The sequence below is a fragment of the Anopheles nili genome, chromosome 2 (genome assembly GCF_943737925.1).
Source record: "Anopheles nili chromosome 2, idAnoNiliSN_F5_01, whole genome shotgun sequence".
In the NCBI taxonomy this organism is placed as follows: Eukaryota; Metazoa; Arthropoda; class Insecta; order Diptera; family Culicidae; genus Anopheles; species Anopheles nili.
This window is the reverse complement of record NC_071291.1, coordinates 38,059,862-38,074,852: the sequence shown is the minus strand read 5'-3', so window position 1 is coordinate 38,074,852 and position 14,991 is coordinate 38,059,862. Positions and strand designations below refer to the sequence as shown.

General features: G+C 51.5%; 3 protein-coding genes across 3 annotated transcripts; all 3 read left to right on the top strand.

Annotated features, from left to right (window-relative positions):
- Positions 1 to 2,313: 2,313 nt before the first annotated feature.
- On the top strand, positions 2,314 to 3,610 carry LOC128720622 (actin, cytoplasmic-like). Its single transcript, XM_053814301.1, has one exon. It carries the CDS (start codon positions 2,404 to 2,406, stop codon positions 3,532 to 3,534), a length of 1,131 nt encoding a protein of 376 aa, XP_053670276.1. The 5' UTR covers positions 2,314 to 2,403; the 3' UTR covers positions 3,535 to 3,610.
- A 385-nt stretch (positions 3,611 to 3,995) lies between these two features.
- Positions 3,996 to 6,013, top strand: LOC128720221 (actin-87E). Its single transcript, XM_053813879.1, has 2 exons — positions 3,996 to 4,071; positions 4,306 to 6,013. The coding sequence occupies exon 2, from the start codon at positions 4,316 to 4,318 to the stop codon at positions 5,444 to 5,446; it is 1,131 nt and encodes a 376-aa protein (XP_053669854.1). The 5' UTR covers positions 3,996 to 4,071; positions 4,306 to 4,315; the 3' UTR covers positions 5,447 to 6,013.
- Positions 6,014 to 9,283: 3,270 nt separating this feature from the next.
- Positions 9,284 to 11,266, top strand: LOC128722623 (uncharacterized). The gene has a single exon (XM_053816301.1). The coding sequence runs from the start codon at positions 9,284 to 9,286 to the stop codon at positions 11,264 to 11,266; it is 1,983 nt and encodes a 660-aa protein (XP_053672276.1).
- Positions 11,267 to 14,991: the final 3,725 nt, after the last annotated feature.

Here is a 14,991-nt window from a genome sequence, read left to right as displayed (position 1 = left end):
AAGACGTTAAAGCGAAAAATCGAAGCTGATAACGATAGGAGGCAAAATCACCGGCTTATCATTAGTGATGACGTGTGTTGGGGTTGCATAACACCATGAGCATTTCAAATGGTATCGATGGAAACCGGCACAATTTTCTACAATGAAACTAGCAATCCTAATAAAGGGCTGAAAGCATCAAATGTGCAATTCAAATGCATTAATTCGCGGATGATGAATATGAAAATTTAGAAAAACGGCTGAATTTCATGCAGGGAAATGTATCTACCAAACGGTTGACTCGAGAGCGTCCTGGAACGATGGAAGCGAGAGTATCCGCGGGATAGAACCGTAGCACAAACGGAATGAAACCGAACTAGAGAGGCTTTCTATATTTATCGCCATATATGGTCACGTCGCGCTCCAGCGCCATGTTCGATGGGGGTAGAGGCGTGCCGTGATGTTGCAATCTAGCCTGGGAGCCATTTTATGATGCTCCTCGTGAGCAGACCGCTTTGGACCTAGCCGAGATAAGACACAGACGGTGGGCCAATCGATCCAAGGTGATTAGAGCGTAGTACGTTTGCGATCACCTGATAGAGGCAACCGCTAACGCCAGGTATGCGTACGACCGATGGTAGCGTTGTCAACCGATAGCTGGATGGGTTTGTTCCGGCCACTGGTTCCGATTTCCCAGCGAAACCAAGTGGTGGATTAATTGCAAAACGAAAAAGCGAAAAAAGCGCGATAAATTCAACCTATCGACGTGGTGTGACGTGCGACAGGCGTTATTCGAATGAGAACTCATCGCCGCTGAATCATGCGCGTTTCCTGCGTGATGAGAAATTGACGCGATATCCGAAAAAATGCATCATTTGTTTTGAGCCGCCGGTTTTGCAACGCGGAAGTGATAAGAACGCGCCCAAGAACTGTCTACTCATCAGGGGGTTGTGCTTATCGGGGACCGGTCGGCGAACCCAGGGCGAACGAAAAGGGAGATCCGAAAGGGACGAACCTTAAACTCATGTGGCCGGTAAGGCCACACATCGCCAAATATGGACGCGTTTGCCGCCCGGCGGCGATTCATTGACGAGGAATTCCATGGCGCCACAGCCGCGGTTTGTGGAAAATCTATTTTCACACCCAAAACCCGAACGCCGCCGGTTGGTATCTCGGGTGTTAGGGCGAGTTACGCGGGTTGCATTTCATCTTATTTTCATCCTTCACCCTCGTGGCGTGGCAGCTTTGTGACCGAGGGGTAAATGCGATGCCGCTTGCAACAGGTGCGAGCCGGAAAAACACCTCCAAGAGGGTGAGGGAAGTGAGAAAAAAAAAGAACACGAAACGAACACGAAACTGCCTACCAACTATGGCCACGCGGACCAAGCCGCCGAGAAGCGTGCCGTTGACGCGAAAATAGAAATATTCTCCCATCCTCGCGCGTGTTTGTTGTGGGGATGAAAATGAGGAAAAATCATAACCAATGCGTCGAGCACGCGTCCCATGGGTCAGTGGTCATGAATGGAGCCGCCGATTTGTGGATGATGATGAGTTTGTTATGATGAGCGATGTCATGGCGTGATGGACGTCCAATGAATCACGGTAGGAATTCGGCTTAGGGGACGTGTTGGGGAGGGGGAGAGGGAGGAGGAGGAGGGAGAGGGATCTCAACGCGTCCTTGGCTTCTCGGATGACGAACCAATTCGCGCGAGATTCGCGCCAATTCACAGATTATCCCGTATTACGTTAGCACCTCGGGTTGTTGATGGTCCAGCTGGGGGAGCTGAGTTTTCCCGGGAGCGAGTTTTCCCTGACACCAAGTATCGCTCTGTCACGTTCTCTCTCTGTCTCTCTCTCTCTCACGCACACGAGCGTCTCTCAAGGGGTGACCGTTTTCCTGACCTTTTATGGAAAGCGACCCGTGCAGCGACTTGTTTACAGGAGCGTTCCAACGATTCTCAACGCGGCCGGTTGCACCCTGCAGCACGTGCGGTGGTGTTGGTTTCCCACCCACCCGGGAAGGGAGGATTCCGTGGGATTTCACCGAAACCCTGACCACGGCTCGGCCGGGTGGCCCGTTTGCGTTTCGCTGTGGCGCGTTTTTCGAAGGAAACAGTACTGCGATAAGGTGCAGCGTGACGGTACGAAACTTGCTATCATATCAGCGATCATGGTGCGGCCCTGAAACGCGGCCGATAAAAATTACCCACCAATACAAACAGTGCCCCAGAGGGTTGCTGAGTATGCCGTTTGATAAGGGATGCCCCTAGGCGCGATGGCTATAAATGCTACATGCTAGTCGACAGCTCGATCATAGTACCCTGTGCGCGGTTAATTACTTCAGCTTGCACGTAGCCTTCGCTGGTGGTTATTCAGTTTGAAGTTAAGTTGGAACGTGCTCGGTCGTGAAGGAACGAAAGCAAGATGTGTGACGAAGAAATTGCCGCGTTGGTCGTAGACAATGGTTCCGGAATGTGCAAGGCCGGATTTGCTGGGGATGATGCGCCACGTGCCGTCTTCCCGTCCATCGTGGGTCGTCCACGTCACCAGGGTGTGATGGTTGGAATGGGTCAGAAGGACTCGTACGTCGGTGATGAAGCTCAGAGCAAGCGAGGTATCCTGACACTGAAGTACCCGATCGAACATGGCATCGTGTCGAACTGGGACGATATGGAGAAGATCTGGCACCACACGTTCTACAACGAGCTGCGTGTGGCTCCTGAGGAACATCCAGTGTTGCTGACTGAGGCACCACACAACCCGAAGGCGAACCGTGAGAAGATGACTCAGATCATGTTCGAGACGTTCAACACGCCCGCCATGTATGTCGCCATCCAGGCCGTACTATCGCTGTACGCTTCCGGTCGTACCACGGGAGTGGTGATGGACTCTGGTGATGGTGTCTCGCACACAGTCCCCATCTACGAAGGTTATGCGCTTCCGCACGCCATCTTGCGCTTGGACTTAGCAGGCCGTGACCTCACGGACTACTTGATGAAGATCCTCACCGAGCGCGGCTACTCGCTTACGACGACGGCTGAGCGCGAAATTGTGCGCGATGTCAAGGAGAAGCTGTGCTACGTTGCACTGGACTTCCCGCAGGAGATGGACACGGCTGCCACGTCGAGTTCGGTCGAGAAGTCGTACGAGATGCCTGACGGACAGATCATCACCATCGGCAATGAGCGCTTCCGTTGCCCGGAGGTCCTGTTCCAGCCGTCCTTCATTGGCATGGAATCGGCCGGCATCCACGAAGCCGTGTACAACTCGATCATGAAGTGCGATGTGGACATCCGTAAGGACTTGTACGCCAACACTGTCCTGTCGGGAGGATCTACGATGTTTGCTGGCATTGCGGACCGTATGCACCGCGAAATTAACGCCCTAGCTCCGAGCACGATCAAGGTGAAGATTGTGGCACCGCCTGAGCGAAAATACTCCGTGTGGATCGGTGGATCCATCCTGGCATCGCTGTCCACCTTCCAACAGATGTGGATCTCGAAGCAGGAGTACGACGAGTCTGGCCCTGGCATCGTCCACCGCAAGTGCTTCTAAAGCTGCGGCACCTTGTTCCTGTACATAACTTTTAAGGCGTTGTTTCGTTAGTAAATTAATAAACTCTAATTGTAACATGAAGCTGGTGTGTTTTTCTTTTGCGTTTGTTAAATTGTCTGCCTTCGATGCTGTGAGTTTAAGCTGTATTACGGATGCTCTAGGGGGATTGAGTTTGCCCTAGACAGGTACAAACGTTGGGCAGGCAGTTGAATGGGTGGTTGTGGGTGGACAAATCCGATTTTCTGCTCGCCTTCTCGCTCGGAAAATGCACACCACGAGCACACGTTCGGAGAAAGCGCGAAAACGGAGGGCATCAGACGCGAACCGCTAGGATGCGCATGCGCTCCAGAAGGCGCGTTCCCGACCGATTTGGACGTCGTGGCAACAGCTGAGCTGCCGAAGGGTATAAATATTGGATTATAGTAAATCCAATTAGCCAGTCGCACGTCGCAGTCAGCCTCGGACACGTACACGCTTGTTGAGATCGTGCTTTAGTGCCCTTTTTTGTCGGTTTAAATCGCAGGAAAATACACACAGGTAAGCTCACGTGATGCCGAATGGTCGGAAAGGCGCCTACCGAGTGGTCAATACCGAGGGAAGGTCAGCAGACAGATCGCCGGCATTATCAGTTTCGGTCGATCCGTGACGATAAACGCTTGCTGTGTTGAAACCTTCTGCGATTGACAATCGGTTTGCCTTATCGGTGTGGTGTTGGACTTCAGTGCGTGTTGCAGCAGGTTGCGGGTTGATAATAATTCTCTGTGGTTCCAGCTAACCGAAAATGTGTGACGACGATGTTGCCGCGCTTGTCGTAGACAATGGTTCCGGAATGTGTAAGGCCGGATTTGCTGGGGATGATGCGCCACGTGCCGTCTTCCCGTCCATCGTGGGTCGTCCACGTCACCAGGGTGTGATGGTTGGAATGGGTCAGAAGGACTCGTACGTCGGTGATGAAGCTCAGAGCAAGCGAGGTATCCTGACGCTGAAGTACCCGATTGAACACGGTATCATCACGAACTGGGACGATATGGAGAAGATCTGGCACCACACGTTCTACAACGAGCTGCGTGTGGCCCCTGAGGAACATCCAGTGCTGCTGACGGAAGCTCCTCTGAACCCGAAGGCGAATCGTGAGAAGATGACTCAGATCATGTTCGAGACGTTCAACTCGCCCGCCATGTATGTCGCCATCCAGGCCGTACTATCGCTGTATGCCTCAGGTCGTACTACTGGTATTGTGCTCGATTCTGGTGATGGTGTCTCGCACACTGTCCCAATCTATGAAGGATACGCTCTGCCACACGCCATCCTGCGTCTGGATCTGGCCGGTCGCGATCTGACAGACTACCTGATGAAGATCCTCACCGAGCGCGGTTACTCTTTCACGACGACGGCTGAGCGGGAGATCGTGCGTGATATCAAGGAAAAGCTGTGCTATGTCGCGCTGGATTTCGAACAGGAGATGGCCACCGCTGCGGCCTCCACGGCGCTTGAGAAGTCGTACGAGCTACCTGACGGACAGGTCATCACCATCGGCAATGAGCGCTTCCGTTGCCCGGAGTCACTATTCCAGCCATCCTTCTTGGGAATGGAATCGTGCGGTATCCACGAAACCGTGTACAACTCGATCATGAAGTGCGATGTGGACATCCGTAAGGACCTGTACGCTAACATTGTGATGTCGGGCGGTACCACGATGTACCCGGGTATTGCCGATCGCATGCAGAAGGAGATCACTGCTCTCGCACCGTCGACCATCAAGATCAAGATCATTGCCCCGCCTGAGCGCAAGTACTCCGTGTGGATCGGTGGATCCATCCTGGCATCGCTGTCCACCTTCCAACAGATGTGGATCTCGAAGCAGGAGTACGATGAGTCTGGTCCTGGTATCGTCCACCGCAAGTGCTTCTAAGGCGGAAGCTAGCAAAACCAACGGGTAACCCTAACCATAGCGCTACACCAAATACCCAATCTCTGGCGCCCTCTGAGGGATGAAGGGATGGTCACTTAGCTTTAACAAGCGTGTACGGTGCAGGGCAAGAGTTCGTAGGCTCTCTCACCGTATCATCGACCTCACCTGATGGCGGACTTCCCCGTACAAGAATCTCAACTCTCCCAATCGGTCATGCCTGTACTGATAACTGACTCTAACCCAGCGAATCCAGCGCTAATTCGATCCCCCTTTCGGTAACTAAATTTAATTCCATTCAGACTACCGTGTCTGTTGCATCGTGAGGTTAAGCATTTCTCATCAACCGTGTGCCAAGCTGGTCGCAAAGGATGCGACCAGTACGAAGACTGCCGCTTTAGCATTGATTGGCACCGTCATCGAGGTGCGTTTGTTCTTTCGTTCTAAATTCAGTTCAACTGTTACGTATTAATGCACGAAGAGTAGGAAATTATACTGTTACCTTAATTTATTGCGTTCTACTTACACGTAAGCCGTAATGCCGCGAAAATAAATTGTTATGCGAACGAGTATGCAATGCGACGTTTGATCGCGGTTGATTGGTGAACTCTGATGACATGGCAAACAGATGGGCGTTTTTTGTGAAGCCGAAAGGTGTAGTTGACCCAAAAGAAGATGAAACGAATCAGTTTGCTTCACGGTAGACTGTTTGTAGTAGCAACGGCTGTATGCACACGGAGATTAGTCTTAGGAAGCACTCAGCAGAACAACGGTAGGTCGTGATGGTATAGCGAATGCAACAACATCGCTGGTGAACGGTTCCATTGCACCACCGTTGGAGTGGTTCCGAATTCAAAAATAGCATCTCACAATCGTAACCGCGAGTGCGCGCTATTCCATTCATTTTACGATCCAGAAAAAGAGCAAAGCCTTGTGGAATGCAAACAAATGTCGCAACAGTTCGACGAAGTCAGCGGTTACTGTGACCGTTCACCGGGGGTGGATGCATTCCTGCTTTTCCACGCCGGCTTTAATGAAAACTCGATCGTGGAAAACTGAAATCTGTCCGTTGCTCGTTGCTAGTGCTTAGGAAATAGTACCATAAATTTTCAGCGTCTGTTGCGTGGTTTAGGGGTTGGTTTTTCGTTATCGTCGTTTTTTCAACCCCCAATTTTCACGACGGTCGTGGGGAAAGCAACCGTGATTAGATTTGACCGGGTTAAAAACCGCATGACCGGACTGTTTTCGGTCAGCAGGTTTAGCAGGTTGCGAATTTGAGGGGCTATCCGTTTTTGATAGTTCACTAATTAGCACGTCATTCGCCGTTGTCAAGTTATTTAATACACTGTTAACAGCAAGAAAAAAAAAACCGTTGACCAATATTTGATAACGAATCTCCTGGTTGCGGTATCGCGAACAAAGAGCCGACGTGTGGGATAAAAACTGGATTACTTAACCGACCATCTTGTCGTCCAGCCGGTTAGTGAGCCTTGTTACTTTGTTTGCCGCTAGCCTGGCGTAGGCTGCCGCCCAATGCCGAGTAGAACAGGCGGTTTCAAGGACTGGAGGTAAGTAAAAAAAAACGTCAGGAACAACCGGGCGCACAGACTTTCCATCTACTAAAGGTACCGGTCCAGCAGCGACAATGTAATCCACTCGATCGGCCTCTTAGACCTCTAGAGTCAACCCAGACCAACGAGCCCAGCCTTGTTGTCCTCCTTCACTTCTCACTGCACGTAATATGATCCCTTAGACACCGGGATTCTTGCGAACAACGGCGTGCAGTAGCGGGTCTGAGCAGCCTTCAGCGTCGATCGGTTTCTCTTAATCGGTAGTTTGCCAGATCAAGGTTAAGCGATGGTTGCGTTTCGAAGCCGTCGCCTTACGCTGCAGAAATGCCACGCGTCCGGTTGAGGTTCTGCCACGCGGTGTTAGAACAAAGCCTCAAACCCTGCGTCAGGGCGTGTGCCAAGTGATGGATGGTTTTGAGTTCCGGAATCGCACGTCTGACACACTGGGACGGGTTTGATCTCTTCGCCACTCGCTGCGGCAGGCCGTTCGAATAATGTTGATTTTATTTATAAAACCACCCCGAGGCCGCCATTATGCCTTGGCCGATCGCGAAAAGGAGTGGGCAAGTTAATTGCGATCGCGCCTCAAACACGATTACACCGGTGTGGCACAATAAAGGAACGGATTTTCTACTACCGGGCGTGTGGCGGGACGTCCGGGATGTTTTGTTGGAACGTTTTATGGAGCCACGCTTTATGACACTATCAATTTGGCGATTTGATTGATCGCGGTCAAATGTTTACGGTCTGGTTTGTAGTTTGGAGATTGTAATCTTATTTTATGTAGCGATGTAGTGAAAGCTTCCCCTGCTAGGTTGGTTAGGAGCGTTGTTAGGAGCCATATTTATTTTGCCCCATATCCATTCGCTGCAGTTGCGATTTAGTGCAAGGTATGATGTGTGGTAGTATTTTGAGCAGATTAATCATCGACTATTTTCGAGGTTTTGTATCATACAAACTTTACGAACTGCGGAATTGGGTTACTTCAGTGGTTGAAATGGCTTCCCAAAACCACAGCATGTTGCAATCGGTGCATGTTTACCATAAGCGCGGTTCGGTTCATGTTCAATGTTACACGAATGGTCAAATCAAACATTTTACTTTCAAATCGCACCGAATAACTAGGAGGAATTGTACGATCATGTGGATCATGTTTCAAGCTGCTAGCAGATAACATAACGCTCGTGGTGTCGTTTTCCAAAGGCTTAGTCGTCGAGTTTTAGGTAGGCAAAATGCGACAAAAAATGCCTTTGTCGCAAGGAGCGCAAAAAATGCAGATAAAAGAGGTAAAAGTGTTATATAAAAGCTTGAACGAGGCTACACAAAGGCAACGTTAAGCGATACTAGTAAACTGACGCAATTTAATGCATTACCATGTTTATTCAATTGCCCAAAAGTCAAAGAACCCACCCCTACATATCCTGACTCACTGTGAATGGATGAGTGCATTAAAATTGTCAATTAGAGCCATTTATTGCTCACGACGAACAATAATTCATCAACATATGGCGAATTATTGTCGTTTTATCATCGCTACCTGACTGCTCCCCAGTAGCTGCAGTACTATCGCTCACCTGGTGCTTTCGGTCCAAACTGACCCAAACAACCTGTTTTTCGCCTGAAACTGGTTCGGTGTGCAATAAAAACCGCACATACGGTCGGGTCGTGCCCTCCGCGCATTAATTGGCGCATGTTCATTGTGCACCGAGGAGGTTTTGTACGTTTTATTTTTGGCTCCACGTCATCCTTGAGCTCGGGCCAGTGCCTTTTTCGTTCTCGACCGACAGGACACACACATACCGTGGTTGGCTGATTGACGCAAGGCGAAAGGTGCCTGTTCGATCAGGGGGACTGTCTCTCTAACAGTACGGCAGTAATACAACACCTCGCTGGAACGGTTGCAGAGCTTTCTTTCCACTTTAGGCCACTTTGAGGGCTGAGAAGTCGATGAAAGGTTAATGTCGTGTTTGGATTTCGATCTATCGTTCACCACGGGTGGGTGGGAAACAAAAGTCCACCAATCGGCGTAATGACCCCCGGCACGCCACATTAGAATCGGATCGTAATGTGGCCCGTTACGATAAATCGGTACGACAATAATTGACCCTACTATGGCACGCGTTACCCGGGCGTTCAAGCGCCGTGGTTGAGCATAAATTATGCACCCCATAATGGGGGATGCCCTTATGGCGGTGTACGGTTCGGAGGAATATAAATACCGGAGTCATCCTCCGTGACCGTCCAGGACCACGACCCAGTGGCACACGGCATGTATCCGAAGGTGGATGTGGTGCGAATCCTGTTCGTTGCGTTGGCGCTTGTAACGTCGATGCGACCTGGCACCGGTGACATCCCTGTTGACGAGGACGAACACGAACGACTCCTTTCGGTGGTACCGTGCATCCGGCGGCTGTGTGAGAAGTACTTTCGGTCGGAGCGTGCCATGAAGGGTTCACTCGCCATCATCAACATCAAACCGGACGCGTCCGCTTTCCAGCGGGATATCCTGCGCTCGTTCAACGACGATCCACGGCATGAGATGGGTGTGATGGTGAAGGACGCCAACCGAAAGCACTGGAATGCGTCACACGTGACGGAGAAGGCCAAGAACTACCTGATGCTGATCGGGGACTCATCCGAACTGGCCGCACCGATCCGTCAACTACGCCATCTGCCCACCTGGAATCCACTCGCGCAGGTTGTGGTGTTGTTCACGACCGAGCTGACACCGCTTGTGTTCGAGATCGAGGTACGCAACGTGCTGCAGGAGTTGTTCGACAACTCGGTGCTGAACGTGAACGTGATGGTGCAGCGGTTCAACACCTCCGTGCTTGAGGTGTGGACTTGGTTTCCGTACGAAGGCGGTGGTTGTGCTGACAACATCGATCGGTTACGGTTGGTAGATGAATGCGAGTACGCACAGCTCGACCAGGATCCGGATCGGCCCACTGCACCAGCGTGGGTGTTTCGTGAGCGGCATCATTTCGCAGATTATGGGCCCAAGATCCCGAAGTACTACAATTACTGTCCGCTGAAGGTGTCCACTAGCATTTGGGAGCCATTCGTCGTGGGCAATGCGAGCCACATCGAGAAGGGTCTTGAGGTGTTGATGCTGGACGCGATCACAGCTCGAATGCGGCTCATACCGGTGTACAGTGTGATCGAGGCAGCTCGTGCAACGGCGCCAATCACTGCCGATAACCAAACGGGATTGTACGCGGATGTGCTGCAACGACGTACCGATCTAATGGTAGGAGGATTACACGAAAATCCCGTCAGCAGACGATTGCTGTCCGCGACGATTCCGTACTACCAGGACGACCTGACCTGGTGTGTGCCAACGGCTCGTCATGCACCAAAGTGGCTGAATGTGTTCATCATCTTCAACGTTTGGACGTGGTTGATCGCGATCGGTATCATCTTCGCGGCAGCTGGACTGCTGTACCGGTTCAACGTCGTCGAACGGTTGTACCAAGTCAACTACACCTGGATGCTGTTGCAATCGCTCGCACTCTCACTGAGCGTTTACGCACACTATTGGCCACGGCGGGTCTCCATCCGGTTGTTCCTGATCGGGTACATGTTCTACGGGCTGCACTGGAACGCGGCCTACCACAGTTTCCTGATCTCGGTGTTAACACGGCCACGGTACGAGCCACAGATCGCGACCGTCGGGCAAGCGATCGAGGCCGGATTCGCGTTTGCTGGAGCCGCTAACACGCGTGGCCACTTTGAGAAACCGGACGCACGTTCACGCCACATCGCGGCTGCGTACCGCGAATGTGCGAGTCTCGATCGATGCCTCGGACGGTTGCGTACGGAGCGTACGATCGCGATCGCGATCAGTCGAGCGCATTCGAGCAATAGTCCCGCGATCGGTGAGGCCGAACTGTACTGCTTCGCGAAGGCGGACAACATCTACACGTACTCGGTGAGCATGCTCGCGAAGAAGGACTTCCATCTGCTGCCCAAGATCAACGAGCTGATTCGGCGCATCAGCGAATCCGGGTTGCTTGGGAAATGGCAGAAGGAGAGCGAGAAAATTCGCATCGATGATGGTGACGATGGTGGCCACGGTGGTCCTGATGGAGGTCAAACGATCCTGCGGTTGGATCACATCGAAGGTGCATTTCTGCTCGGAGCTGCCGGGCTCGTCCTGGCGCTTGTTGCGTTCATCTTCGAGGTGGTGTACCATCGAGCGAAACGGCGCTATCGCTGGCGGGAAAACCTGTTCGATCGGCACCTTTTTTGAGCGCACACCCATGCCAGGTGGCGCGTGCCATGTGAAAGGAAGTTAGTGACCTTGTGGGCGAGTGATCGAGCTGTGCGGCTGTTTGTGATCGTGTAAGGAACTTGTAGCACCACGCCGTGGAGCTCGTGGTGCGTGTTTAGGGGGTGTTTCTTTTTTCTTTCTTTACCACCATGAAGCTTTTCGCTTTCCGTGGCGCGCATTCCATTCGTGGGGCGCGTGGTTCGCACCCTGAGGCGGTCTTAAGAGTGAATGATACCATCGCTTACGATCGAACGAGTTGAACCGCCAAACGGAACGCGTTGTCAACGCAGGGTTGTAATGGGGGGTTGGGGGTGGCCAAAAGGGTAGCAATTAGTCGGATCGCTTCCGACGGACTGACCACGCGGAAGAACCCCAGATGCAGCCAGGCGCAGCGCGGGAAAATCATTCCACACGCCCACACCAACCGTTTCCCGATCCGAATTGCTCTGATTAAGTGCGCCGAGTTGCCCTTGGGCGGAAACGGCATTACGGGTGTGTATGTGTGGCTTTTTTTTTCGGGATTTGCATTGTAATTTTGCGTAAATCGTGAAGCGAAACTAGAAAAGGGAAGAAGGTTTAGCTGTGCATGTGCATGGGAGTGTGCGTGTTTGTGTAAAAATGTATAAACGTAGCTTAAGCGGATGTAGATGGAAGTAAAAATAAAAGTCTTGCCAGAAGGGCGCAACACGTGGTTGAAAGCCCCAAGATTGCTATCTCTTAAATCGATTTTTGAATGCTACTCATAGCTCACCTAGAGACCTCAACACCTTGCAGTTAATATGCGGCCATTTGAGCTAGTTATTGGAGCCGATCGTGCGATTTTTTTGCTTCATCCCGATGGCAAACCATTCCAATGCCACGCCAAGTAGCGCAAACACCCGCAAGGATTGTGGAGACAAATCGGTAACAAAAGTCGATCAGCCGAGGGCAACCAAATGCATGAACAATGACGCGTGCTCAATATCACACTCTACCCTGCGAAAGCCACGATTGCAAAGGTAATTAGGCTACGTGCACTACCGGCCTATAAGTCAGCCTCTCAAAATGTAGCTCGAAAGCGTACAGCTTTAATTGCCAACTGTTCACTTAATGCGGGGACACCTGCACGAAGCTTTTCCGACCCGTGTATCAGCTCCACGAAGCCAGATCTTGGTCCTGGCCGGGCAGCAGTTCACCGAGTGCACGGCTGAGATTATGTAAAGCGCTCGTCGACGCCAGTTCAACGGAGCGAATGGAAAGAAAGAGCTAAAATGCATTCGTTCCAGACTCGAGAGGTCTTGACATACCGGTTCGGGGTTCGATCAATCTCTCCACGAAAGTGCGCCGGGCGTTGAGAGATAATAATAAAATACCCCTCCGGCTCGGTGGCAATGAAAGTGGCCCTGGCGTCGTCGAGGGAGGAAACAGATAAAAAAAGAAGAACGAACTGAGTACATTCTGGCAGGGATTGGGCACCCTCACGAGGACCTCGGTCCATATCTTGGTCCAAAGAACAGGAGCATAAAGAAAATTCCGAACCAAGATGGCGAGTGAGTGATGCCTTTTTTTTTTTGGCTTCAACACCCAAGGACATCGAAGCAACCATCGATTGTGGCGGTGCGAGATTTCGTCTAGTACGCGGCGGCCAATGTTGCTAAGTATCATATTTGGTCAGACGGTCAGGTTGGCCCGTTGCGTGAGAGGAGTTTCAGTTTCAGTGCACAAAAAAAAAGAGACCGCTTCAATTCGAGCCCAGCGTTACCGAATGTAAAGCCCTCGTGGCGTGGCGCGGGCTAAAGATTTATTTATTTTGGCTATGCCGCGCGTGGCTTTGGTCACGACGAGCCTCCTTTCGAATGGCGCACTTCAGTATCTCGAGAGACGGTCTTGAACCATCGAAAGAGCACAAAAAAAACGGTTCTAGTTCTTCGCGTGCCAGGCGCGTGTTGAAACCACTTCCCATGCAATGGTGCTGCCGATTAGGGGTTTGGCATTTTTTTTTTCATGCCCACCATCGGTCAGTTTCGGTGGTTGGTAAATTGGTGCCAAAATGTCACGCTCGGATTCGGTGGTCTACGATGGTGTTTGAAAGATTCGTTCCCTAATTGAGCCATCGTTCAAGGTGCGGGTCAGCGGTCCTCGGGTGGCTGGGAATGGTGCGAGATCCGTGAGAAAATTCACTCCGATTTAGATTGCCACGCCATCGACGAGCTGCATAAGCCATTAGCGGTGTCATTAGACAATTGTCTCGCGTACGCAGCGTTTGGGAGACGGTTAAATAGGTAAATAAAATGTAGCCTGACGGTGGGAATGTTTCGGTTACATGTGATATTTGCGTTACTCAATGCAGGTTTGGAAAATCTTTGTTTGTTCGAAATTGTTTATTTGCTTCTAATTGCCATTGATACAATTTTTATAGTTGTTTGTTGACTCAATTTATACATAACCACGTTTAAATGGAGTATAAGTTCAACTCTATTGCATGTATGGGAATGTACAAACTACATAAAATTCGCTGGACAGATGCATTCAATTCTCTTTATATGAGATTCCACCTACTGTGGTCCTCACACGATCAATCGTTGCAACAACGCTAACACGATATTCCTGAGTGCAACGTTCATTCAACTGTCTAAAGCGCTTATAAATTAACCACTGGTTGCAGATTTGAAACGCGATAACACCTTTGGCATTTATTAGACACCCGTGCCATCGTGTCCGTTGCCAAAAATCAATCAACCTTTCCAAATGGTTCGCTCGTTTCCTCTCTGCACCGGTGCTTTTTAGGTCACACGCGCTAAGGACGAACGCCGTTCCAAAAGGACGAAAAGCTCGTTCCCGTGCCTTCCCACCCATCCGGTGGCATGCGATCAAACTTACTACCCTCTCCCACAAAGGGGTGGCTAGCCGCGCCCGCAGGCAAACTCGCAGAAGTCCGGCATCAAAAGTGCCCGACCGGAGCGGGCGCGTTCACAGTTGCCGTTCGGTCGCGAATCGGTGCAGACCTTCTCCGGTGCCTCGTCCGCCTCGTTGTGTTGCGTGTGTGTGTATGTGTGTGTGTGTGTCCTGTGGAGGGGAGTGCCGTGGGCAGTGTTCCTGCCACCGCGAGTGAACCTCGATCGCCGTGTTTAAAGCCACCATCACAAGGGGCTGCAAAAGACAATGTAAGTTGGGTGCCACTGGCGTGGACGCGTCCTTAGAATCAGAACTGCGAAAGTGAAAGGCACGTGAAGGAAACCGCTGCAGTTAAGGTGGTCCAGCACCACGCGAAGGCAAGCATGGTGAACCCCGTTCCAAACTGCAACCGGTTCCGGACGAACCCAGTGCCGTGGAGCCTCGGAACTCGGACATCCAACCCCCGGGTTTGGCTCGATAAGGGATGCATGCCTGGTGCAGTTCTGCATTCTGTGTCAGTGACAGTAGCGGCCCCGCTTTAATTACTCGCTTGACTGTCCCGTTAACGAACCCGGCCGTTCTGGTTCCGCGCTTTTGGATGAGGATTCGCGCTGATCGCTCGGAGACTGCTTTGTGGCCTTTTGGATTTCAAGGCTTGCCTTCGGAGTCTCCCGGCGCGTTTGCATAACGCTTGCGATTGTGATCGTCGTGTGGCCTCGTGTATGTGTGTGTGTGTATGTGGGTGGTTGTGGCGTGACAAGTACCGTGTTGGGGGCGGGGAATCAGGCCGCGGTGTCTCATCGCGTGGTTGTTTGCTTTGCGAGCCCACA